At 44.8% G+C, this 27,426-nt stretch overlaps 1 protein-coding gene across 1 annotated transcript in view; it reads right to left on the bottom strand.

Annotated features, from left to right (window-relative positions):
- Positions 1–27,426, bottom strand: part of ADCY3 (adenylate cyclase 3) — a 202,797-nt gene that overhangs the window by 29,736 nt on the left and 145,635 nt on the right. Inside the window, exons 4-15 of the mRNA XM_077489243.1 lie at positions 26,705–26,816; positions 25,066–25,193; positions 21,794–21,952; positions 21,518–21,683; positions 18,897–19,016; positions 15,320–15,462; positions 14,458–14,619; positions 13,106–13,193; positions 7,961–8,077; positions 5,688–5,947; positions 2,207–2,288; positions 806–964 (exon numbers count right to left, since the gene is read on the bottom strand). Of these exons, the coding sequence (XP_077345369.1) occupies positions 806–964; positions 2,207–2,288; positions 5,688–5,947; positions 7,961–8,077; positions 13,106–13,193; positions 14,458–14,619; positions 15,320–15,462; positions 18,897–19,016; positions 21,518–21,683; positions 21,794–21,952; positions 25,066–25,193; positions 26,705–26,816 (1,696 nt within the window). The remainder of the gene's footprint in view (positions 1–805; positions 965–2,206; positions 2,289–5,687; positions 5,948–7,960; positions 8,078–13,105; positions 13,194–14,457; positions 14,620–15,319; positions 15,463–18,896; positions 19,017–21,517; positions 21,684–21,793; positions 21,953–25,065; positions 25,194–26,704; positions 26,817–27,426) is intronic.

The raw sequence follows: 27,426 nt of genomic DNA, 5'->3' as shown, positions 1-27,426 counted from the left end.
TGAGTATCAGTGCCCCATCATTGGATTTATTTTAATGGGAGAAATAGTGCCCCAATGCTAATATCAATTAGAAGAATAGTGCCCATTTCATGGTGTGTTCATTGGTTTCAGTTAATGAAATAGAGCTCCAAGGACCAAATAAAGTCTAGCAAAAAGGGTCATATCCGCAGTTTGGAGACCAATGTGTTCTAAGTCACTCTAGCTGGAGCTTACACAGGGTTTAGGAGCCTACACACCCCCAACCCACCATAACAGTACTTGGACAAACACATAGCGCTGCATCATGAAAGCAAGGAGGCAGAATCACATGTTCCAACTTAGCAGAAAAACAGGGCATTTTGGATCGCTCCAAATAACAGAGCAACGGGGAGTGAAAAAAAGACAAGTATAAGTAGCAGAAGTGGTGCCCTGTATAGCCAAAGTACCCTTGTGTTCTCCAGGACCTCAATATATCTGCTGCAGACGATCATCTGAAAAGCTGAATTTAATATGCAATAGCTATGATCAGGGCTCTTAGAGAACTATAAATTTGCACCCAAAATGTAAAAACATTCTATGTTGGGAAGTGGTCTTCTTTAAAGTGTTACTGTGTTTCTCTGTATACGACCACCTTGGAATTTGAATTGTTCCTGCCTATGTGGGGGTATTCCCACTAATGAAAGGTGGAAGCCCTCTGAAAGTCTGCATCACATAACTGGGAACTCCAAGTTCAAGGTCTCATCATTGGATAATTATAATAGTATCCACAGAGGAAAGAGTACAGATGGGTTAAATTTTACTTCCTTCATATGCGGCGTTCTCTCACCTCATCCCTCTTTTTGGAGCCCAGGAAGTGTCGGGCCACGTGTTCGGGCAACATGTTAGTGACTAGAGCCTCGTTCCAGCGCCTCATATCGTACACCTTCTCCTTCTGCTCGTGAACGTCAATCTTCCACAGGAACAATGTCCTGGCCAACTTCTCAACCTATAGGAGCCAAGTACAACTTTCAACTTCAAGTGAACCTGAGTTCAAAAAGTTAAAATTTTCTATATTATAGGGAACATCCAGAAATTGTAATTGTGCCTAATATCCTGAAAACCTACCTTTTGTCTTTTATTCCTCCTAAAATAAATAGCAAGGTACTTCCTGTTCTGCAGCCTCGTAGTTGTATATCTGCAGTATGAGATCATCTAAGACGATGGTCTCCAAACTGTGTCCCTTTGCCTTTTTTCATCTCTTTTGACATTCTTCCCCTCTCTGACATCAACAATGGAGTATTATTCTTCCCACTGACACCAATGTTAGAGTATAAATTCTTCCTCTGACACCAAAGATGAGGCACTATTCCTTCTACTGACACCCACAATGGGGCACTATTTCACCCACTGACACCAATGATTGGGCAATAATCCTCCCACTGACACCAACAGTGGGGCACTAATCCTCTCACTGGCACCAACAATGGGGCCCTATTCCTCCCACTGACACCAATGATGGGGGCACTATTCCTCCCACTGTCACTAATGACTGGGAACGATTCCTCCCACTGATACCAAGGATTGGGAACTATTTCTGCCACTAATACCAATGATTTGGAACTATTTCTCCTCCACCGCATCACAGGGGTGCTATGTAATTTTTTACTCCCACTCACCACCAAGTCTGAGGCATTATATATTCCCAATGTCCACAGTCTGGCCCCCCTAAAAGTCTGAAAAACAGTAAACTGGCCCTTTGTTTAGAAAGTTTGGAGACCCCCGATCTAAGGCATCTGACTGGTAGCCTCACCAGATTTGGAGTGAGATTTGGTGGTGTCACTTCTGCACTGATCACTGTTCTCCTTGCTGGAGAGAAAGCTGTATGTGAAGGTATGCAGTGACAATATCGACACTGCTTCCGCTTTATTCATTCTGTGGGTATCATTACCCCACCAATCATCAGGAAGGTATCTTTGACAAGAGTAAGCAAAGCCCTGCCTCTACCAATATGGCTGCCTTCATAGAGACACATAGTGCAGAACAAGGCATGGTAAATCAGTAAAGGGGAAAATATCAGAATTAGGGAGCCTGTAAGCAATACTGATCACTAGTCTTTTGCTCTCCACTTGCTTTGTTGGGACAAAGCTTCCACAGTACAAGTCCTCTTTATGCATTCAGCCTGTAAGTTGGAACCATAATTGGGCTTCCATGGTAAATGTTGGAGGTCACCAGACAAAAATGCACTTACGTGGCGGGCAAAGTAGTAGAAGCTAAACATCATGATGAAAATCATTGCTGTCATGGAATATTTGGAAGGAACGAGGTTCGCTCTGTGCAAAGAGACCAAAAACAATTTCAATATAAAAATACCATAAATGACATTGTTCGGTAAGCAGAGGACCTTAACAGAAAGTATACTTGCTGGCTAGACGTAAGCAAAACATTGTGACGCAGGCATGTCATTGCTATGATGTTATCCTTAATCTGGACCCTACCAATAAAGCTAGCACTTAAACCCTTACTCCTTAATCTAACATTAAACATAAACTCAACACCTTTAATCTAACATTTAACCTCAACCTTATCCCTTCCTTTGACGCTTATCCCCAACTAACCCTTCATCTAACATTTATCTAAGTCCTTCAGCTAACACTAAATTTCAACATAGTTGCTGCATCTATTTATAAAAAAAATAGTTGGATGAATGTCACAAGCATTCGCCCAGCTGTAATGAATTTTTGTCTATTAGGTTTCTTTTTTATGGTGGTCAGCTACATCTAGTGGTCATAATGTGCTGTTTTCCTGATTGAGGAATTTCAGGAAAATACTGCGTTATGGGCACTAGATGAAACTAACAATCGTAGGAAATTAAACTATTAGACAAAAAAAAAGAGGAAAACGTGTTATGGCTTTGTGACATTTATCCAGAAAAAGTTTTATAAATAGACCCCTTAATCTCAACATAACAACTTCGTACAGCACTTAACCTCAACATAATTCCATCATCTAACCTAACCTTCAGCCAATGGTTATCTCAGCATAAGTCCTTCATTTAACCTTTAAACACAACCCTTCATCTAGCTAACCTAAGGCTTTCATCTAACACTTATACGAAATGTCAGCTTATTCTCCTCATCTAACCCAAACCCAACTTGACCCCTTCATCAAATCCTATATCACCACTCCAGCTAACCCTAAACACCAAGCTAACCCTTCCATCTGTCCTTAAACCTCAACCTAACCCCTTCCTCTGACACATCACCCCTACCAACCCTCTGATCTATTATTAAACCTCAACTTATTCTCTTCATCAAACCTCAATCTAACCCCAAAACCTAGCCTTAAATCTTAATCTCACCCCTTATTCTAACCCTAAACTCCAACCAAACCAATTCATCTATTCCTAAACCTCAACCTAACCCAATCCACTAACACATCACCTTTAACCTAACCCTCTGATCTAAGGTTAGACCTCAACTTTTTCTCTTCATCAAACCCTAAACCTCAATCTAACCCCAAAACCTAACCTTAAATCTCATTCTCACCCCTTTGTCTGACCCTAAACCCCAACCAAACCCCTTCATCTATTCCTAAACTTCACCCTAACCCAATCATCTCTAACACATCACCCTTAACCTAACCCTTTAATCTATTACTAAACCTCAACCTATTCTCTTTATCAAACCAAAAATTTCAATCCAACCCCAAAACCTAACCCTAAATCTCAATCTCATTCCTTCATCTCTTGTTAACCTCCAACCTCATGTATCCTATACATTTTTGTACCCTATGTTCTAAACCTGATAATTCCTACCAACATTTCCTTTTCCTTACTTGACAAAAATACATTGTTATACAAGTTATTGTACCCATAAGTTATTGTACCTATAACTTCCATACTTAATACATACATATCAATGGTACACTCCTCAGCTCCTGCATAGACATCCATTTTGTACTCTCAGCATACCACCTGAGGCACAATGCTTTAGTCAAACAGAATATATTGACATACGGTATCTTGATACTTGTGCTTTTGTTCACATTACAAAATGATGATGCTGTTTGAATAGTTCAGTCTAGTTCAGAATATTGTGAAGTTCTGTAATATTGTTTATTGTCCTACACTGTACATGACACTGGGTGTTTTATAAGTAAAGACTTTACAAAAAAACCTAGTCTAACCCTTTCAAAACATCCTAGTAGATACCAAACACAAAATCTCCTGCGCTTGAAAGTGGGCCCAAGGAACACAGTTGGTTAAATTCTCATCCTTGCCTTTCATCTAACACTAAGCCTTATCCTTTCATCTAACTCTAAGCCTCAACCTATCACCTTCATCTAACACTTTACCTCAAACTAACCCCTTAATCTAATACTAAATCTCAACCTATTCTCGTCAACAAACCCTCTCTCTCTAACCTAGAATCTAACCCTAAATCTTAATCTCACCCCTCCATCTAACCCTAAACCCCAACCTAACCCTTTTAACTAAACCTCAACCAAACATTTTTATGTAACATTTCACCTTACCTGAACCCCTTCATCAAAACTTAAATCGCAATCTCAACCCTTCATCTAACCATGAACCCCAACCTAACCCTTTTATCTAAACCTCATCCTAACCCTTTTATTTAAACGCCAAGCTAACCCCTTTTATGTAACATTTCATCTTGCCTTAACACCTTCATCAAAACTTAAATCTCAGTCTCACCCCTTCACCCAACCCAAAACCTCAACCTGTCCCTTTTATCTAACCTCAACCTAACCCTTTTATGCAACATCTTACCTTAACCCCACCCATTTATCTAACCCTAAAACTCAACCTAACCCTTTCATCTAACCTTAAACCTCGACCTAACCATTGCATCTAAAATGTCAACCTAACCCTTTTACCTAACACTAAACCTCTTCATCAAAACCTAAATCTCAACCCTTAGTCTAACCCTTAATCTCAATCTAACCCATTTATCTAACACTTTACTTTACCCAAACTCCTTCATCAAAACCTCACTCTCATGTTCGCCCCTTTATCTACCCCTAAACTTAAACCTTACCCTTTCATCTAACCCTAAATGTCAACCTAACCCTTTTTATCTAAACTTTAACCTAACTCTTTTTTGTAACACAACATTAACATTAACACAAACACTTCATCCAAACCTCAATCTCAATCTAACCTTAAAATTTAACCTAATTCTTCCATATAACCCTAAACCTCAACCTAACCCTTTCATCTATCCCTAACCTTCAACCTATCCCTTTTATCTAACACTTTACTTTAACTTAACCCCTTCATCAAAACCTCATGGTCAACCCTTTATCTAACCCCAGACCTCAACCTAACCCTTTAATCAAATCCCAACTCTCAATCTCATCCCTTCATCCAACCCTAAACCTCAACCTAACCCTTTCATCTATTCCTAAACCTCAACCTAACCCCTTCATCGAACACTTCAACCTAATTCTAGACTTCCACCTATTGTTTTTTATCAAACTCTAAACCTCAAAATAACCCTTAAATATAACCCTCAAGTTCAAGGTCAGCTTCAAACCCTTCTTCAATGACAATATCACAACAAAAAAATGATAGTGTCACGTAGATAATAATTATTTCATATTGATATTATAGTTCCAAAAATGATCTAACTATGATGGAAAAATTGGGCAAATCGAAGTCTACATAAAATGCCAATCACCCTTTTAATTGAAATAGGAAAGACTCTTACACGTAGCCATTGAAACGTTTTCTATCGTAGTCATCGAAAATCGGCCTCCAGGCATAAATGTTTACCACTCCCACAGCGACGCTGATCATCAGCATAAGGGTCAGCTTGACCATGTGGCTGACTTGTACCAACATGATGGTGGCGATGAGGGCCAGGACTGCGATGTAGCTGTAATATTTGGGGTTCTCCACGCAGCCCCAGGCCTCCCCAGACTGTAAGGTTACGTTGTAGGACGTAGAGTAGTATTGAAGGCAGCTGAGCTGTGGGACAAACAAGGAACCGTCACATGTGTGAAATGTGGTCAACTCTAGCAATCAATAGGAGATTATCTGTCACTGGTTACTCTGTATTAAACTGGTGATACCAGAAATTGGACTAGACGTTAAGATCTCTCATTCACAGCTCAGAACATGAAAGACACTTCCTCATAGGGATATAAGAATACCTATTATGGGACATATATAAGAAGACCATTACCGGGCTTGTAAAAAATACTAGCTGCTTGGCTGTCATACCGAGTTCTTCTTTAACAACTGAACAAGGTTAAGCATTTGGTTATGCAAATAGTGACCAGCTCCCGTGGTCTCTGGCCACCCATTCCCACCTTCTGCTTATTTGATTGGAGAATATGGCTGTCCAGCACAGTAGTGTTAGGACAAGGTCATTGAGCACCCAAGACAAAAAGGACAAGGTTCACCCCCCCCCATAATCATGGCTTGCAAGTCCTGTCCATTTGCACATCCCTCCAGGTGAAGAGCCCAAGGCGGGTATCTCTCCTGCCTGCCCCTTGGCTTGACCTTGCATCACAGCAATGGGCCAATAATAAGGTGGCATGGTGTCGGCTGGGACTGGTGACCACAGGAGTAATAAGGTGGGATGGGGTCGACTAGGACTGGTGACCACAGGAGTAATAAAGTGGGATGGGGGTCAGCTGGTACTGTTGCCCACAGGAGTAATAAGGTGGCATGAAGTCGGTTGGGACTGGTGACCACAGGAGTAATAAGGTAAGCTGGGGTTAGCTGGGACTGTTGACCACAGGAGTAAGAGGAAGGAATGGGATTGGCTGGGACTGGTGACCACAGGAGTAATAAGATGGGATGGGGTCAACTGGGACTGGTGACCACAGGAGTAAAAAGGTGGGATGAGTCGGCTGGGACTGGTGACCACAGGAATAATAAGGTGGGATGGGGTCGGCTAGGACTGGTGACCACAGAAGTAATAAGGTGGTATGGGGTTGGTTGAGACCGGTGACCACAAGTGTAATAAGTTGGATGGGAACTGCTGAGACCAGTGACCACAGGAGCTTGTTGCTATTTGCACATCAGAGCACCCAGATCTTAATGGCTTCCCGGGAGTTCTACAGATCATAAATTACTTTCAGGGTAAAGGAACATGTTCACACATACTTACCATGCACCCCCCCCCCTCCATTTTCCTGATATCCATTCCTCTCCCTGCAAAATAGCAACTTAACTGACCCAGTAACCTTTACTGGGTCAGAGCTTATAAAGGATAAATGTAGCCAAGCCCACCGATTGGCCAGTCAAGCACCAAATGCTGCTTTGTGAGGAGGCAGGGGACACATTCACATGGAACTCCATGCCCACAAGCACCTGTTGGGGCAAACAGGCTGACAAGGGACACAGTGGAAGCTAGGTCTGTCCTCCATACCCCTCCAAGGTAAACTAGTCACTTTTCTCTACTTTCTTGGAGGTCTGCATTCATTAACTATTAGAACCTGCACTATAGCTTCCAGCAATGAAAAGTGCTCTATGAATGGAGGAGGTGGCAGATTAATGAAAGATTGCCTCCTTCATTCACAGAGAGATTTTCATTTCTGGAAGCTATAGTACAGCTTCCATGAATGGAGGATAGGCATAGGAATGAAAGGTCTGCTCTCCATTCATAGAGCGATATTCATTGATGAAAGCTATAGTACAGTATGAACAGAGGACAGGTGGATGAATGGATGAATTGTCTACCTCCTCCATTCATAGAATGCTTTTCTTTTTCGGAAGCTACAATACTTTGCAGTTACTGAAATCAATCTTATTCTCTGCCATGAGCGCCAAGGTTTGACTTCTGCAGTAAAACTGATATAGTGATTGCTCTTAACATTATAAATATTTGAGTTCTTTGTTTAACACTTTTATTTGTAAAAATATCAAAAAAATCAAATAAATGTTCTATTATGTAACAAAAAAAATAAATAAAAAAACGAGGCCACCATCAAAATGGTCGCTTATTCGACAGACAAGTCCCAGCTTTCTTACCATGTCCACAATGTCCGCCATGGTGAGGATAAATATGGCCGACATGGCCCAAGTGTTTCTCGCCCACCTGGTCCTGTCTATCCAAGTAGAAAAGGCCACTAGCTTTTTTGGGAAGACCTAAAGAGAAAAGAAGAGAGAGAGAGAGGTCATTCTCCAAAGCACGAATGTTACAATATACAGTAAGTATGTGTAAGCAGATAGACTTCCCTTGATTACATAGGCGGGTTCCGTTTCATGCTTTAGTAGTGCTGCACAGTGACTATGCTCTGCAGCTTCTTTGTCTTAATGCAATTTTACCAGTCAGGACTGACTAGCTATGTACAATAGGTTCTCTCTAGGACTGAGATTTTGGCTCAAAAGGTGTTGATTAGGTAGTGCACTATAAATATTGTATAGCACGTATGTAAAAACATAAAAGCTCATTAAAAATACAAGTGACAGTCTTATCTACATCTCAGAAATTAGTTTTTTGTGAGAGTCCCTGAGTCTGCACACCTGCTGTGCCCATTACGAGGGGTTCTCACATCCCTGGGCTGGGTTCCCATGTCTGTACACCTGCTGTGCCCATTATGAGGGGTTCCCACCATCCCTGTGCTGAGTTCTGGGGTCTGTACACATGCTGTGCCCAATATGAGGGGTTCCCACCATCCCTGTACTGAGTTCTGGGGTCTTTCCCCCTGCTGTGCTCATTATGAGGGGTTCCCACCATCCCTTCATTGAGTTATCAGGTCTGTACACCTGCTGTGCCCATTATGAGGGGTTCCCACCATGCCTGTGCTTAGTTCCCAGGTTTTTACAACTGCTATGCTCATTATGAGGGATTCCCACCATCCCTGTGCTGAGTTCTTGGGTCTACACATCTCCCTGTGTTTCTCTATGCATTTGTAGGCAGATCATAACTGGTGGAAGGGCCAGCATGGTGCTGTACATGGCTTCCTGAAAACATCACAGCACACTGCCTCAGTACTCCTCTCATGAGTCCTCCTGATGCAAGCAGTGGGAGGAGTTATGCAAATATTAAATTGCCTTGATGTGTGGATGTCATTTGCATGCAGACCACCCTTGGTCACGTCCACATGTAATGCTGAGCCTCCATGATTGAAAGAACTGAAATCCAATGAGTGAAGGAGGCAGGCCAGGGACAGTCAGGTTGGAGAGGAGGAAATGAGGCAGTGTCTATCTGACTCACTGCAGCTTCTAATGCACATTGTGAGAAGCTCACAGTGTGCAGTGAAATCGGAGTAAGCCCTTTCAGTCCAGGAGAGGAACCGGTGCAACTGTGCAAGACTGAAGGGAAGTCCAGAGGTCAGATTTAATTATCACAGTTGCTCTCCCACCAGCTGTAAAATAGGAAAACATATCTTTACAGAATCAGTCATTTGTTCTTTATGCAAAATATGTTTGCCGTGCAAATTTTAATTTCCTCATTTTCCAATGAGATAACAAGCCCAGGTGTACTGTATGCGCAGTGACAAGAGATTAAAGAGTAAATAAAAAATATGAATTTAGTCATGTTATTCAAACAAAAGCCTGACGCTATTGTAACAAAATCATGATTCAGATAAAACTACGCTCAGAAAAACATGGCGGATGCTAGAAACTGCTGGTTGCCTGGCTGTCACGCAGGTCCGCTGGCTTTAATACTCCCAAATCACTGACCTGGATCACATTTTGTCTGACTTTCCTGATCTTTATCTATTCCAGGTCAGTAACTCAGAAATGATGGAGGCCAGTGCAGTCAGGACACAACATTTTCCCGGGATGGGTCAATAGAGGAGGGCTACTACACTACCTACCACTTCCTGGAGAACCTGCTGCTATAGTTTCCTGCCAGTGCCAAGCATGGTCTATAAGGTTGAGCTTAGGCGTGTTTGGATCCTAGGATGCTTATGTTTTTATTTTTTGGGTAATTTTTGATGGGGTTGTTTGGCACAAGAACAGGTCCAGGATAGCTGAAAGGAGACTAGGTCACCTTCAGGAGTCATTTAAAGCCCATTGTAACCTTTATAAACGGCTGATGCAGCCATAAACTTGGTATTAATTCTTACAGCCGGCAAAGGGCTTTTACATATAAGTGGTCTAGGGGGCTCAAGCACAGCCTAATCCCTTTTATGGGCCTCTCCCCTAGCCAGCTGTGCCAATGGTAGTTTCTGAGCTCTCCCATTCCTCTGAGAAGACTGGGACCACGGTAAATTGCATGACCTTGTAACTGATTTTTTTCCAGAAGTTAAAGGCCTTTCAAATTAAAGTGATCCAGGTGTCTCTAGAGCCACCTGATCATTTTGTATAGGTATCTGAAGGTGTGCCCCCAACCTCCCACCAGCTGGCACATAAAAGTGATTTAGTGATCACTTTTATGGGTCTCCGAAATTGTGCCCCCAGCCGGCGATGACAGCGATGGTTCCTTAGCTCTCCCACTCCTCCATGGAGACCAGGACCTCAGTAAATGCTAAAAGCCTGCTATGAATTTTTGTCAGCTGGCAAATACCTTTCAGATAAAAGTGATCCAAGTGGCTTTAGAGCCACCTGATCACTTTTATGGGTCTCTGAAGGTGTGCCCCCAACTTCCCCCCCAGCTGGCGGTGCCAGACCTCTCACACTCCTCTGAGAAGACCTGGACCACAGTAAATGCTATGAGCTTGTAATAGATTTTTTCAGCAGGCAAAGGCCTTTCAAATAAAAGTGATCCAGGTGGCTCTAGAGCCCCCTGATCTTTTTTTTTTCCATTTCAATCGTTTTTTTTGAAGAGTTTAAAAAATAAAAGAGAACATAAGAATGGTTGTAGACTTTGTCATACATTGAGATCCGACAATGAGCGAGTCAATTGTTTAGATACATATTACATAGCAGGGTGTGAACAATTAAGAACATTCTAAAACAGTGTTAACAATACTGATAGCCAGGAATAAGGTTAGGGGTATAGTCTGGTATCTGGGTTTAAACTGTGTCGGGGGGGGGGGCCTGATCACTTTTATGTGTATCTAAAGGTGTGCCCCCAACCTCCCACCAGCCAGCACATAAAAGTAATCCAGTGATAACTTTTATGCGTCTCTGGAGGTGTGCCCCCAACCTCTCAGCAACTGGCAGTGCCAGCGGTGGTTCCTGAGGACTCCCATTCCACTGAGAAGACCAGGCCTACGGTAAATGCCACATGTTAGCTATTAATTTTTTGAGCTGGCAAGGGCCTTTCAGATAAAAGTGATCCAGGTTGCTCTAGAGCAGTGGTTCTCATCGCCTGTCATCAGGACCCACTAACAGGCCAGGTTTGCAAGATAACTGAAATATATCACAGGTGATATCATTTGCTGCTCAGAGATTGCAGTATCTTAGTCTGCATCTCCCCAAGATAATAACAGGAGTTGAGAACCACTGCTCTAGAGCCACCTGATCAGCCAGCGGTGGAGAAGAGAAGACCGGAAACCAGGGTAAATGCCGTGAGCTTGTAATTGATTTTTTTCAGCTGGCAAAGGCCTTTCAGATAAAAGTAATCCATATGGCTCTAGAGCCACATGATCCCTTTCATGGGTCTTCAAAGGTGTGCCCCCAGCTGGCGGTGCCAGTAGTGGTTCCCTGACTTCTCTGTTCCTTTGAGGAGCCTGGGATTGTGCAAAACGGCTCCCACAGGAAGTGCTCCTCTGGTGACTAATGAACCCGGAAGTGGATGGCAGGGGAGACAATAGGACTCTGATGTCTCCCACAGGAAGTGCTCCTCTGGTGACTAATGAACCCGGAAGTGGATGGCAGAGGAGACAATAGGACTCTGATGTCTCCCACAGGAAGTGCTCCTCTGGTGACTAATGAACCCAGAAGTGGATGGCAGGGGAGACAATAGGACTCTGATGTCTCCATAAAGACTCACCTACCCTAAGCTATCATATTGGTAGCTTGTCAGCCCCCCTGTGATAGCAATAAAGTTAAACATGTAAAAAGTGTACAAACTATATAAAATAAATATTTGAAAGCACTTTTGTCACCCCCCATACACACTCCTGTTCATACATACAGCATAAGACAAGCATGTGTATGGAAGCATAAATTGCGCCACACACGTGAGGTATTGGCGTGCAGGAAACATCAGCGTGAGAGCAAAAATTCACTGTTAATTCTAAACTGATAACCTGTTAAATCAATAGATACAGCAAAGTGAGAGCAATAATTCTAGCGCCAGACCTCCTGTGTTACTCTAAACTGGCAATTTGCAAAGGCTTTTAAAGCGTTGCCTATGGAGACAGAGGAAAACAATCACACCCAAGGACTGGTAGGCTGCAACATATTACATTTTTTATTTTGAGTTAGGATATGCTTTGTGTTGTACCAATGACCTGTATCATATCTGCAGTCTCTGACTATCTCCTGTACAATGTCTGCAGTCTCTGACCATTTCCTGTACCATGTTCGTAGTCTCTGACCATCTCCTGTATCATGTCTGCAGTCTCTGGCCATCTCCTGTATCACGTCTGCAGTCTCTAGCCATCTCCTGTATCACGTCTGCAGTCTCTGGCCATCTCCTGTATCACGTCTACAGTCTCTGGCCATTTCCTGTATCACGTCTGCAGTCTCTGGCCATTTCCTGTATCACGTCTGCAGTCTCTGACCTTCCCCTGTATCATGTCTACAGTCTCTGACCAGCTCCTGTATCATGTCCGCCGTCTCTGACCAGCTCCTGTATCATGTCTGCAGTCTCTGACCAGCTCCTGTATCATGTCCTCAGTCTCTGACCAGCTCCTGTATCATGTCCTCAGTCTCTGACCAGCTCCTGTATCATGTCCTCAGTCTCTGACCAGCTCCTGTATCATGTCCGCAGTCTCTGACTATCTCCTGTATCATGTCCACAGTTTCTGACCTTCTTCTGTACCATGTCTGCAGTCTCTGACCATCTCTTGTACCACGTCTGCAGTCTCTGACCATCTCTTGTACCATGACTGCAGTCTCTGATAATTACTTGTCACAAGCCTGCAGTCTCTAACCATCTGATATTGCATATCTTTAGTCTTTTAGTCTCTACAGCTCTCTGTAGCATTTTTCTGTAGCAATACATTCACTTATAACTATGTGTGGCCCCTTTGGTGATGTCAGGAGCCGCACTTGAGGCCCCCTATAGCACAAAAGTTGACCACCACTGCCTTAGACAAAGTCTCTTCTTACCCTGGGAAATATGGCTGCCAATGAGCAGATGGTGAGAACCAGGAGAAGGATTTCACCGATGACAAAAGTCACATAGTTGGCCACCAGCCTAAAAACAAAAAAAAAAAGGACAAAATATTTATTGCAAAAGCAGAAATTTTACTTCCAGGTCAATCTGTGTAGAATTGTCATCACCCTTGGTGTCATCCTACTGATTGTTACACTTTTCTTTCAACCTACTTCCCACACCAATTAGCACTGCTGATATCCTGGACAATATTCTGGGTGAGCTTCTTTAGTTGCACGAATCATTAATTATTTGATTTTACACACAAAATCAAAACAAAAATATATGTGTATATTTAAAATTATTATTTTTATTTTTGTAATTCTATACGTGTACGTGCATCAAGCAGTTACAGTTTTAAACACCATCTCCAGGCTGTAGTGTTCTCTTGCAAGCAAAACCCATTTGTTTCTGAATGAAGACTTTAGCTATATACAGACCAGATATAGGTACAGATGAGGCATGGTAACACTGGGACTGAAGTAGTAAACTAAAAACTGATGTTTCAATTATGGGGAGCGCTGGTGGGCTTCCTGCTTGGTTATTTCAACAGTAACGTCTCCCCACCATAGTCCTGAGTTTTTGGTGTTCCAGCTCATCTTTTATATTTCAATTATAAGGGGGCCCAGTGGGCTTGCCGCTTGGATACTCAAACAGTGAGGTCTCCCTACCATACTTTCTAATCCTGTTACAGCAGGTGTGCAAACTAAGCGACTCACTGCAGGGATAGTGAGAACCCCTCATAATCTGCAGGTGCAGGTGGTGGGAGACCCTCATAATGGACACAGCAAGTGTGTAGACCCAGGAACTAAGTGCAGGAATAATGGGACCCCCTCATAATGGGTGCTGAGCTGTCAAGATCCAAGAACTCAGTTTAGAGATTGTGAGAACCATTATAATGTGAATAACAGGTGAGCAGACTCAGGAACTCAGCTTAGGGATGGTGAGAACCCTGTAAAATGGGCACAGTAGGTGAGAAGACCCAGGAACTCAGCTTATGGATGGTGAGAACCCTTTCTAATGGGCACAGTAGGTGAGCAGACCATGGAACTCATCTCTGAAGTGGTAGAAACCCTTCATAATGGCCACAGTAGGTGTGCAAACCCAGTAACTCAGAGAAGGGATGGTGGAAACCCCTCAGTGCAGGGATGGTGGGTACCAGGTGTGCAGACCCAGGAGCTCTGCAAAAATCTCACCAATAGAGTCTGCAAGAGAGGGGATATGGTCAAGGGTTTTAAATCTCCAGCATCTGCTGAACCCTTAAATATTAGTTAAATAACCCTTGACATCATCTCTATAGACTTACATGGGATCGATCAGCATCTGAACAACAGCGGTAAAGAACAGAACCACGCAGGAACAGCTGAAGGCGGCCCCGCTCTGTTTCTCCTTCTCCACCGAGAAACGAGTCTCCATCTCCGGGTTGATGAACCTCATGGACAGGCGGTAGGTGTACTTCCCTTTTAAGCTGCAGACAAGAGAGACATCAAACAAATCACTGTTAAGTCTGAAGTGTCACATCTATCAGAAATGTTCTTGGGTATGGAGTTAGGAGTGCTTAGCAAAGACAGTCATCTAGCTTAGTGATTGGTATAAAATGTTTATTGATTAAGGACATCAAATACAACCAATGTGTTTTAGGGGAAAAGCCTTCCCCATCTTCAGGGCTTAAAAGAAGGCCTGTTTTGGCCAAATTTGACTAAAGATGACGCCATCATTCATATTCTTCATATGAAGAGGACCATGGCAGTCTGGATCTGAAGAAGATCTGTTCCACAATGCATTTATGACATGCATTCACTCATTTCATACTGCTTGAACACTGGTTCAAACACTAGAAGGTTCAATTTGTTCATTTGGACAACACAGTCTCCATGTGAGCTCTTTTTGGATTATGGTTTAGGCAAGGTCTGTTTTACTAAACAAAAATGTTTCAGAAGAATGGCGCCTAGGTGTGCTACGTTGCAAAGGGAACTGCAATGGGTGCAAAGTCCAGTCCTGCACTGGCAGCATGCCCTGGTGGTCAGTTTAGGCCCCTTATACCTCGTAATTTGTCAACCACTGGTGAAAGCTCTGGGTGGAAGTGGGTTGTTATGAAGGTCTGAGGGGTGGTAGTTGTTATGAAGATCTGGGGCGGGGGTTAGTTATAATACAAGCCAATAACTTACACTTGCACAGTCTCTCTCTCCAGGAGGGCCTCATTCAGCAGCTTGTTCAGCTCTTGCTCGTTCTGTTGGGCGTCAATGACTCTCTCAGCCAGGTCTCGGAGGCGAAGGCGTCTGCGGGGGTTGGGGAAGGATGGGTTCACCACCTGTGAGGGGAAGGATGGCAATCATGGGATAGCAGTGCTATTAGTTTAGAATGCGCCAGGGATGTGTAGTACATAAAATGAAAGCTCATTCATCAGAATTATTGCCTGCTATGTTTCTTAACCATAAGGGTAGTGAGGCTATGAACATTTTTCTATTTGAGTAGACATATTGAGGATTCTTTACTGTAAGAGTAGACATATTGAGGATTCTTTACTGTAAGAGTTTTAACCAAAGAAGTTGCAGCAAGCTACTCATCACCTGGCTGCAGAAGGGTTGATGAGGATAATTTAGAGAATATTACAATTTATGTGTGATGTACATGTTTTTGGTATAATTCTGTATCTTCATGTGATGTTTACATAATTTTAACTTTGTTTTAAAAAAAAAGAACTATTTTGACATTTTATTTAATTGGTACCATGAATGTCCGTAATTTAGCCTGTAAGGGTTTCTTTTTGTGCTATTTACTATAAGAGTAGGCTTATTGCAGATTATTTACTGTAAGAGCAGGCATATTTTGAATACTTTAATAAATAAAGTGGTTCACGTAAATACCAAGTTATGGCCACTAGATGGAGCTGATGATTATACAAAATAAATCATAGTTTCCTATGATCATCGGCTCCATCTAGTGGCCATAATGTGGTATTCTCCCAGACCACTTTTCTTATTTTTATTTTTTTAATATAATAACAGTCAACCAGTAGAGGATATAGCCTGATAATATTGGATTCTGCCCAGTTCACACAGAACAAATGCACCAGAAGAAAGGCTAGTTATGCTTTCTATTTTTTTTGTTTTTTGTTTTTTAGGAGTACACCCTAAATATTTATGTAGACAAGCAAAATTAACATTCTTTACTATAGGTAAGGTATTTTGTATAGCGCAAACAATTTATACAACCCTTTACATACTGTACATTCTCATCAATCCCCGCCCTTAGCCCCACATTCACAGCAAATCCGACTTTGAAATTGTGTGACTTCACTTGAAGTTGCACGATTTCAAAGCCGCAGGTCAGTGCGAATTCAGGTGTGACTTGGCTGACATCTGTGTGACTTCATGCACAGATGCAAGTCGCACCTGAAATTGCAAAAAATAGTGCCAAAGTTTTTTTTTCAAATCAGTGGGTCACTGTACGGTCAGCGTCGGACCGATTTGAACAGTTACATTGCTGACTATAGAGTGTGACTTGTCATACAATTTCGACCAGTCAAATCACATGACAAGTTGCACCGGTGTGAACAGGGGCTCAAGGAGCTTACACTCTTAGGTCCCTATGTTACATGCATACACACACACATACAAGGGCCAATTTAGACAGAAGCCAATTAACCTACCAGCATGTGATTAGAGAGGAAAAACATGCAAAACTCCATGCAGATAGCATTCTGGCCAGGATTAAAACGGGAACCCTAGTGCTGCACGTCACCATTTTCCAAAGAACTGGTCGTTGTGGCCTCGTCTCTGGTCAGTCAGAAGAAGGCTGGATTATGTATGGGGTAGCATTGTGCGTTATGTAGAGGAGGATGACTCGGCCCTCTATCGTGTGGCAGGAGAGCACAGTGACCTACCATATAACAGCCCTATTATCAATACAAAAGCTCTCTGACATTTCCACTTGCAGTAAAAATAAAAACAATTAACAGATCATTGTAGTCTGGAAATATTGTCAGAGTTTACTAACTGTCCAATCCTACAGTGCATGCCCTATGGCCAGATCCAGAAAAGAGGCTTTGCCTGCAATATAGGTTTGGCATTCTCCAGGAAAGAGTTCAATTCTTTCTATATACCAGTGGCGACTGGTGCTCAAAATGGGGGGGGGGGCCCGCAAACAAACTGAAAAATACTGAAACCCCCCCTCATCAATTGCAGCCTCCCTGTGCCCATCATATGCAGCCACTGTGCCCATCATATGCAGCCGCTTGTGCCCATCAAATGCAGCCGCTTGTGCCCATCAAATGCAGCCGCTTGTGCCCATCAAATGCAGCCACTTGTGCCCATCAAATGCAGCCACTTGTGCCCATCAAATGCAGCCACTTGTGCCCATCAAATGCAGCCACTTGCGCTTGACTGCATTTGATGGGCATGTTCCCCGGTTCGGCTGTCACTTCACTAAAACACCCAACCCCCCTCCACCCCCACACGCGTGGCCGGTCCCACGGCACTTACCGGGGCTTCCTCCTCCTCTGTAGTGGCGGGAAGCGACGGCTGCCTCCACCAAAGCATTAGGCATGCAATAGGATTGCCTAGTGCTTTGGCCTTTCGGGAGACAGGTCTCACTGACCTGCCTGCTGATTGCAGGGAAGAACGTTAGTGTGATAATAGTGAAAATTAATTCGCTATGCCACACAACAGGGTGGGATCGGGACGCAGTGCTCTGCACCCCAAGCCCACCCTATTTTGAAGCCTATTAGAGCCTTTGGCTCTAATAACATGCTTCAAAATACACACCCCCCATCTATCCTCGCAATAGTATTTCATGTGTCCGGCGTCCTGAAAGGGGCCAGGCACATGAATCGGGAGGGTGGCAGAGGAGTCGTGGGGGGGGGAACCCGTGCCCCCACAATGCACAGTTCTCCACTGCTACGTACTATAGAGGGATACAGCTCAATGATTTACACTCTCAGCTTGTTAACTTTAATGAGAAAGGCTGAAGCCTGGGTGAAGTTGGAGCACCCAGGAAAGTCATGCTGGTTGGGCTTGGTCTCTGTTGTTAGAGGAGATTCCCATGGCACCAAGTAGGCTGCATGCAGTTGACCAGGGGTGGCAATTGAAGACTCTTATAGCTAGCAAGTTAACAGATTTTTAGATTATACTCTCCTCTAAGGCAGGGACTGATGTGATTGTGCAGTGATCTCTGTGCTTTGAAATATCGGAGATCACAGGGCTGGAGATGTAGAGGCGGTCCGCCCCCAGGCTAACATCGCTTCCACCCTATACCCATGGGGTCCCGGAACTTCTTCTCCTGCCCTGTGAGCACCTCCAGCGATTAGCTATCATTGAAGGGACTGGGACACCTATGAAGATTTTATATTTGGCCACATATGTACTGTACTGTAAGTTCTAACATTTTGAATAAACTGCCCACTAGATGGCGCTTTTCTCTTTCTATATACACACACACACACACACACACACACACAGGAGCAGTGGGGGAAAATCACATGCGATTTGGACAGGAATTGCACCACATTCATGTTCAAATAGATTCTTTGCAGTGCGATTTGCGCCAACTGTTTTTTTTAAATGACGCAAATCGCATTGCAAAGTATTGGTACTCAGTTTCGGCGATAAAAAAACGGTATTGGTGCAACCCTATTGTAATCATATAAGTTCAAAGACTAAACAAAATCCCTTTGTGCTTGTGACACAAGTCTCAGTTGCTGTGTGCTCTATGGGTTTGTGCTTAGTAGCTATAGACGGCACTCACTCTGGTGTCCAGCTCCTCATTCTCATCAGGTGTAGTACACGTGGTGTGGATACTTCCGTTACATTCTTTGGTGTTGATCAGCTGTGGTGAATTTCCATGTGATGATGTCAGGGACAGCTTCTAAATAAGGGAAAAATAAAGACACAAATGGAGAGAAATGTTACTGCAAATCCAAACATTATGGAAAGATATGTTACTGTATATCCAATTATTATGTGATGTTGGTCTCGTCTATTTTGACATTGCAAAATAAAACCAATCCAGGGTAAAAACGCAACACAAAAGGAAAAATTAAAGAGTACTATAATGGGGGGCAGTATTAAATGGACGGGTTCTCACCTATGACCTGAAGTACAATGTGAAAAGGAAAGAGTACCTATAAGGGCGCATCCACACCTATGCATGTGAGGTACCACACGTACAACCAGAATCTAGTCCAAGGTATTGCCCGCATCCTCCACCAAGTGGTAAAGGGGGAAGGCTCAAATGGTATTGGCAGCAATAAACCATGCATGAGACAGGGACACCCAGAAACAATCAGGTTTGTCCTACACTTTTATTCATTAAGGCAGCAAACAGATAAAGTTTCAGTGCAGGAGGTCATTGTACAGCAAGTCCATAGCATAAAATGAATAAAACAAATGCTTGTCTGACACTGCAATCAAAAAAAGGGCCACACACCAATAGGGTTCCATTTAATTCACTGACAGCACATATCGGAAAGGACACCTATATGGGCCCATCCACACATGCAGCCAGAATCCAGTGCAAGGTATTGCACATGTAGCACCCCCTACCTAGGTAGGTGCTAGAAGTTAGGATTTTTGTAGTACAGGCAAATTTAGGCAGGTCTAGCTGGAAGCTATGCCTGTTTGTTTTGACCTGTGTGGGCTGGGAGTGGCTCAGAGCAACAGCTGTGACTCACAGACAGCATCACTCCACTGTCACCTCCTTCTTTCTTCCTTGACCTTCTGCATGTGGTTGTGGGAATTCCTGAGACCTTGGGCATGGGACTTGGGTGCAGGACAGAGCCCTTCAAGAAAGCATGAAGGATCTGGACAGAAGGCACAAGAGGTGTCAGAGAGGACAGGAGGAGCTAGTACTGCCGGGCAAGTCTTCAGGACGGAACCACTGGTTGCAGCCAGGAGGGCTGGGGAGTGACATGTGCAGTCAGGAGGACTGGAGAGGCATGCCAGAGAGGACTGAGAGGAAACAGTCAGAGCTGGGTGTGGAGCCAGTAGTGAGGATTGCAACGCCATGGGCAGTGAAGTCGGGCAGCTGGAGGGCTGGCAAGGCCCAAAGAGGACTGACTGGGAGCAGTAGTTCACCAGTAGGACAGCTAGCACTAAAGAGACTACCTATATTTTTGCTAAATTATAGGGGCCCGCGGTCCCTGCCTGCAAAAGGCTATTGCTAAGGCCTGGTTGAGCCAGTGTCAGGCTTAACCACCACGTGCAAGCTGTTCCTGGAACCACAAGATAGGAAGTGAAGAATTGTGCTGGAGGAGTCTGGAGAAGTGTACAAAGAGTGTACATAGTTGCCCCTAGCAACTTTGATATTATTTCACTGGGCATCCCATATTTCCTACACCCCATCCAAGTTAAATTCCCTCAATAAAAATAACAAAAACAAAGCAACGGACTGTTCATTGTCTTGGAGTGTCTAGGAAGTGAATGCCGAGCCTGGCCGGGCAGGGTGATAGTTGGGACACAACGCTTAGAAGCCCCTACGGGGGGTACCGCTACACCCGCATCCTCCACCAAGAGGTAAAGAGGGCAGGCTCAACCGGTATTGGCAGCAATACACCATGCATGGGACAGGGACACCCAGAAACAATCAGGTTTGTCCTACACTTTTATTCATTAAAACGGAGGTCCGTCCAAAAAAAATTAAAAATTAAAAACCAGCAGCCACACATATTGCAGCTGCTGGCTTTTAACAATAGGACACTGAGAGCCGGTTCACACAGGGACGACAAGTCACGTCCCATACTGTACTATGGAACTGTTCTAATAGGAGCGACTCAAGTCACTCCGACTTAGAAAAAGGTTCCTGTACTACTTTTGGGGCGACTTCAGGCTACTTGCATTGACTTCTATACAGAAGTCATTTTGCAAGCCGCCGCTGAAGCCGCGTGCAGGTCGCCTGAGGCAGTCGTGCTGCAAGTCGGGGTGCCCCTGTGTGAACCGGCTCCTACCTATCCTGGAGTCCAGCGATGTCAGCAGCTGATGTTTCCATCAGCTGTCGGGTGCTGCCACTGCCATTGCGGGTAAGGGTACCCGGCAGTGTAGCCTTTCGGCTTCACGCCAGGAACCCTACTGCGCATGTGCTAGGCCTGCTCCTCTCTCCTACTGGAGCCAAGCCAGGTATCCTGCCCCCCCCCCCAAAAGGTGCCAATTGTGCCAATCGTGCCACCGGGGGGGGGGGGATCAGATGAGCGCAAGTTCCACTTTTGGGTGGAACTCTGCTTTAAGGCAAAGTTTCAGTGCAGGGGGTCTTTGTACAGCAAGTATAAAAACATACAATAAAGCAGCTGCATGCCTGAGTTCCTCCACTGATTTTAGGCAACACCTACCACACGAAGGCTGGTGGGTGCCCCTGATAATGTCCTTCATACTCACCACTCCATTGATGCCATTCTTATTGACTGGCTGCTTTGGTACGATGACCAGGTAAGTGACAATACCCTTTTCTCTCAGGTAGTCACACCTTGTGCCCCCTTCCCCCGGCTCCACTTCAAACTCCCCCTTCAGGCAGTCGAAGGTGCTCTGTGAGATATGCACGCGGCTGTGGGAATTCAAGATGGAGATACATCAGCAGGAGCAACCAAACTATAGGATTCACCTAGATATACATAATACATATACTGAATAACAGATGGCAGATGTTCTACTTACCCAGGAATGCCGCCGGCCTCCATCTTATTAGCCAGGGTGACATCTGTGGACCACACATCGTACTGCCAACGCTTCTGGCCCAGGACCCCTCCAATGACGGTGCCCGTGTGCACACCAACACGCATGTCTACATCTGTTTTGGTCTTCTCTCTGACGTATCTGATAGACAAAGAAAGTCTTAAGCTGGCCAAACACTATTCAAACTGCATTCAATGTTTTATTTTTAATAACTGTCTGACCTGAGTGTTCTCTACCACAGTTCAGTAACACTTACAGGTCTTGTCCCTCCTCCAGCCCATGAATGGACAGTGAAAGGAGAAGAACAGTGATGGACTAATCTCTCTGTCACTCTGCTCTCTCCCCCTATCAGTAAGTCTTCCCCTGGAGGTAGGCTGTAGTAATGACTACAGAACTGTATAATTTATAACTTTTATATCTGCCTGAAATTCCACTTTACATTTATTTTTCTTACAAGTAAATAGGAAATATTACAATATTAATATTATGTACTCCAATAAATGGATGGGGCTTAGGTTTTCTTTTTCACATCATCCGCCCTTTGTTTACAGAACTCCAATGAGTCAGAGAAATGGCTCCCTTATACAATGGCTCATTTGGTAGTTTCAATCAGACAGATGGAGATGCAAAGCAAGCTGCTCTGCTGTCTTTTCGACTAACCCGATTATTTCTAAACTTGTAAGTACAAGGGCCACATTTTGGTTTTTACAAATATTTACAGTAAGAAAAAATTCAGTTTTATAAAGAGACCCCCCCTTTACATCCAGGAGTTCCTTTTAACCAATAGAGTTGCCATTTCATCTAGGAGTGACCATCAGACTAACTTGGGTCCCCATTTACATCCAGGTGTGCCCATTGGTGTCCCCCTTACTTCCAGGAATGCCCATCAGAGTCCCCCTTACATTCAGGAATTCCTATCAGAGACCCCACCTTACATCCAGGCTTGCCCATCAGCATCCTCCCTTACATCCTGGAGTGCCCATCAGAATCCTCCCTTACATGCTGGAGTGCCCATCAGAGCCTCCATACATCCAGGTTTGCCCATCAGAGCCCCCTCTTAGATCCAGGAGTGCCCATTAAAGTCCCCCTTTATATACAGGACTGCCCATCAGAGTCCCCCCTTACATAGCAGAGTGCCAATCAGAGCCCCCTTTTAGATCCAGGTGTGTCCATCAGAATCCTTTCTTACATCAGAATCAGAACTCTTCCTTACATCCAGGAGTGCCCATCAGAGTCCCCCTTTACATCCAGGAGTGCCCATCAGAGTCCCCCCTTACATCCAGGAGTGCCCATCAGAGTCCCCCTAACATTCAGGAATCCTTATCAGAGCCCCCACCTTACATCCAGGCTTGCCCATCAGCATCCTCCCTTACATCCTGGAGTGCCCATAAGATTCCCCTTACATCCAGGAGTGCCCATCAGAATCTCCCCTTACATCCAGGTGTGCCCATCAGCATCCTCCCTTACATTCAGAAGTGCCCATCAGAGTCATCCATTACAACCAGGAGTGCCCATCAGAGACCTCTATTAAACCAAGGAGCTCCCATCCGTATCTTCCCTTACATTCAGGAATGCCCATCAGAGTCCTCCCTTACACCCAGGAGTGCCCTCTTACATCCAGAAGTGCTCATTAGAGTGCCCCCTTAAATCCAGGAGTGCCCATTAGAGTGCCCCCTTACATCCAAGAGTGCCCATTAGAGTGCCCCCTTACATCCAAGAGTGCCCATTAGAGTGCCCCCTTACATCCAAGAGTGCCCATTAGAGTGCCCCCTTACATCCAAGAGTGCCCATTAGCGTGCCCCCTTACACCCAGGAGTGCCCATCAGGGGGACTGGCAAAGGGTCATGGCTGGCTGGCTGGCAGTGGATGTGCCAAACTCCAAATTATGATACACAGATCACTGCCAGCCAGGGTATTCACATGGACAGATGCTACAGACCAGATAAAACCTTTTTGCGGGACAGATGTGACCCTTAGGCCGTACTGAGCTAACCCATAGTGATCTGGAAGTCCTTTGTCACTTTTGAAATGTTTATTTGCAAAACAGTTAGGCTGCTTTCACACTGGGGCGGTATTCAGGCGTTACAGCGCTAAAAATAGCGCCTGTGTAGCGCCTGAAAAAAACCGGCCCCTTTCCCTCCAGTGTGAAAGCCGGAGGGCTTTCACACTGGAGCGATGCGCTGGCAGGACGGTGAAAAAAGTCCTGCTAGCCGCATCTTTGGAGCGGTGAAGGTGTATTCACCGCTCCTACCCATTGAAATCAATGGGACACCGCGGCAATACCGCCGGCAAAGCGCCCGGCGGGTTTAACCCTTTTTCGGCCGCTAGCGGGGGTTAAAACCACCCCGCTAGCGCCTGCAGACCGCCGCTAAAACAACGGTAAAGCGCCGCTAAAAATAGCGGCGCTTTACCGCCGACGCCGCTCCCGCCCCAGTGTGAAAGCAGCCTTAACATACATACTTAACATCTGCTGATTCTGTCAGAAATATAGAAAGCTGATAGTACAGAAAATGCAAAATGCATGGAAGATAGATATCGGTTAGCATAGTTCCCAGGTATTTCCGTGGACTACAGAACTCCCCCTCCCATTTTACGACGATGAGGAGAGAAGTCTGTGTTCTGTAGTCCTAAGCCCTTGTACACACGGTCGGACATTCCGACAGAAATATTGCGATCAGACCGTGTTGTCGGATAATCCGACCGTGTGTGGGCTCTATCGAACTTTTTCCGTTGGAATGTCCGACCAACAAAGTTTGAGAGCTGGATATAAAATTTTCCGACAACATGATCCGATCGGACTTTGTCTGATAGTTTGTAGAGAATTCCGATCAGACAAAGTGCCACGCATGCTCAGATCAAAGTACGAGAGCAAAGCTATTGGCTACTAGCCTGAACGTGGTCCCGTCAGAACGAACGAACATCATCACGTTAGGATTTTCCGACAACTTTGTCCGACCGCGTGTATGCAACACCAGTTTCGGACAAAATCCGTTGGAAAAAATCCGACGGATTTTGTGGTGTGTACAAGGGCTTACACACTTTCTGTCCAATAGTGACAACACCGCTCCTCCATGGATACAGTACATTGGGTAAGCGTTGTCACCCAAGGACAGGAAATGTGTTACTGGCAGGATCACAAGGTGAAAATGAAAAGGGAAGCAAATACAAGCATCTCATCTAAACACTGGTAAGCTGCCATATATTACACTTTTGTTTTATAAGATTTAAAATGTATAAAATGTTACAGTACTTACGATATGGCATCTACCATGGCCAGACCCATCATGATGGAGCAGTAGGCGTGATCTTCTCTGTAATCAGGGAGGCCACAGATGCAGTAATAACAGTCACCTAGGATCTTAATCCTCAACTGGTGATATTTCTACAAGATAAAACAAGACCACCTGATATTGCTGTTCTAGTAAGTGTGAGAATATCACTGGGTACGTCTGACTGCTGCACGAGAGAATCCAACCACAGATGGGAAATGACCAGATCTGCCTGTGGCCCTGGAAATGGGAGGCAGGTCAGGTGAATATGGTCTGGTCTGTACATTAACCTGACCAATTCCATTAGAAGTAGTGGATATGGAAGCCGGAGAGATCCATCTCTCCAAAAGAAGCAGTGGCCCTAACGGTAAAACGTAATGGCCCTCAATACATCCAGGCATCCTTGGGATGCATCGGTCCTGGCACTGGCAAGGCCACACGATATTCTCGTTAGGGTGAAAAGCAGAGACCAGTTTGGGTAAAAAGGAGGTCCTTGGACGTAAAACTAGCTTGTCTTTAATTGACATCAACTGAGGCTTCCTACCAGGCAATTCTGACAACTCCAGAAACCTTTCTGGCTGAAGTAATGGAAAAGCTACCTTATGGGATAGCAATGCCAATGCAAAGGCCTGATTAGGTTGGGATGGAGTTCTTTATATACACAGTAGTACCTACAATATAAGACTTAAGTCCCACAGTTGAAGGGGACATCGGGGGGGTCAATGTGTACATACATAGTCTGTACATAGTGCGGGGGTCAGGGTTGGGTAACGTAAATAGTGCGGGGGTCAGGGTTGGGTAACGTACATAGTGCAGGGGTCAGGGTTGGGTAACGTACATAGTGCGGGGGTCAGGGTTGGGTAACGTACATAGTGCGGGGGTCAGGGTTGGGTAACGTACATAGTGCGGGGGTCAGGGTTGGGTAACGTACATAGTGCGGGGGTCAGGGTTGGTTAACGTACATAGTGCGGGGGTCAGGGTTGGGTAACGTACATAGTGCAGGGGTCAGGGTTGGGTAACGTACATAGTGCAGGGGTCAGGGTTGGGTAACGTACATAGTGCAGGGGTCAGGGTTGGGTAACGTACATAGTGCAGGGGTCAGGGTTGGGTAACGTACCTAGTGCAGGGGTCAGGGTTGGGTAGCGTACATAGTGCAGGGGTCAGGGTTGGGTAACGTACATAGTGCGGGGGTCAGGGTTGGTTAACGTACATAGTGCAGGGGTCAGGGTTGGGTAACGTACATAGTGCAGGGGTCAGGGTTGGGTAACGTACATAGTGCAGGGGTCAGGGTTGGGTAATGTACATAGTGCAGGGGTCAGGGTTGGGTAACGTACCTAGTGCAGGGGTCAGGGTTGGGTAACGTACATAGTGCAGGGGTCAGGGTTGGGCAAAATACATAGTGCAGGGGTCAGGTGTGTATTTTATAGATTGTAGGGTCACGAGTGGCTAATGCAGGGGTCAGGTGTGTAAAGTACAGGGTACTTTACACCAGATTTATAACATACCAGCGCTAGCAAACCAAATTTTTTTCCTTTCCTTTGCTATGAAGCATTTCCCTTGGCTGCAAAGATTATGTCACTTATTTAGAAGCAAGTAATGCTACATGGACTGCGCGTTCACTTACCGCTGCAAGCTTGTCAAAGCGGGCAAAAAGCTCATTTAACAGTTTAACCAGCTCCTGGGCGCTGCAGTATGAGGACAGCTGAGTGAAGCCCACGATGTCTGCAAAGAGTATGCTGCGGGCAGAGATAAGGACAGGGGTTATCTCTGATTGGTGAAAACATAGAAGGCACAGACAATAAATATGGGTTGCCCAACAGAATTGACATTAACTGATGTTGATGAAGGCTGCAGGGCCTGCTGTATTTTTTTCCCTTTGCTCCTGCTGTCCCCGGGAATTTGTAAAGGGAAACCTCATTGGCTCTGTTTGGGCTAACGGCTAAAAGCTCTGGCCCAGTCTTCTGTAATTCCCCATGATTTGTGTCTGCAAAGTTTATTTCCCATTATGGCCAGCTCCACCTAGTGGTCGTGATGTGATATTTTTCTGAAACACCTCAATCGGGAAAATACTGCATTATGGCCACTAGATGGAGCTGATGATGATAGGAAATGAATATACACACGTTATGAGGGCTATTTACAACAGCTGTGGCATTAGCACAGTGAGTTTTTCTTTTAGAAATAAACCCCTTAGGCTAGGTTCACACTATTGCGATGCGGGAACGCCGCGAATCCGCGGCGTTTTCCCGCATCGCATACCTCCCGCCGGCAGTTCACACTGCCCTATGCGGACGGCTGGGGGTGTCAATGTTATGTTAATGACACCCCCAGATCCGTCGGCATATC

The sequence above is a fragment of the Lithobates pipiens genome, unplaced genomic scaffold (genome assembly GCF_037356315.1).
Source record: "Lithobates pipiens isolate NorthernLeopardFrog02 unplaced genomic scaffold, aLitPip1_a1.2 Scaffold_18, whole genome shotgun sequence".
NCBI classification, from domain to species: domain Eukaryota; kingdom Metazoa; phylum Chordata; class Amphibia; order Anura; family Ranidae; genus Lithobates; species Lithobates pipiens.
Note: the sequence above shows the minus strand (reverse complement) of the source record. Positions and strands in the feature narration are given on the sequence as shown.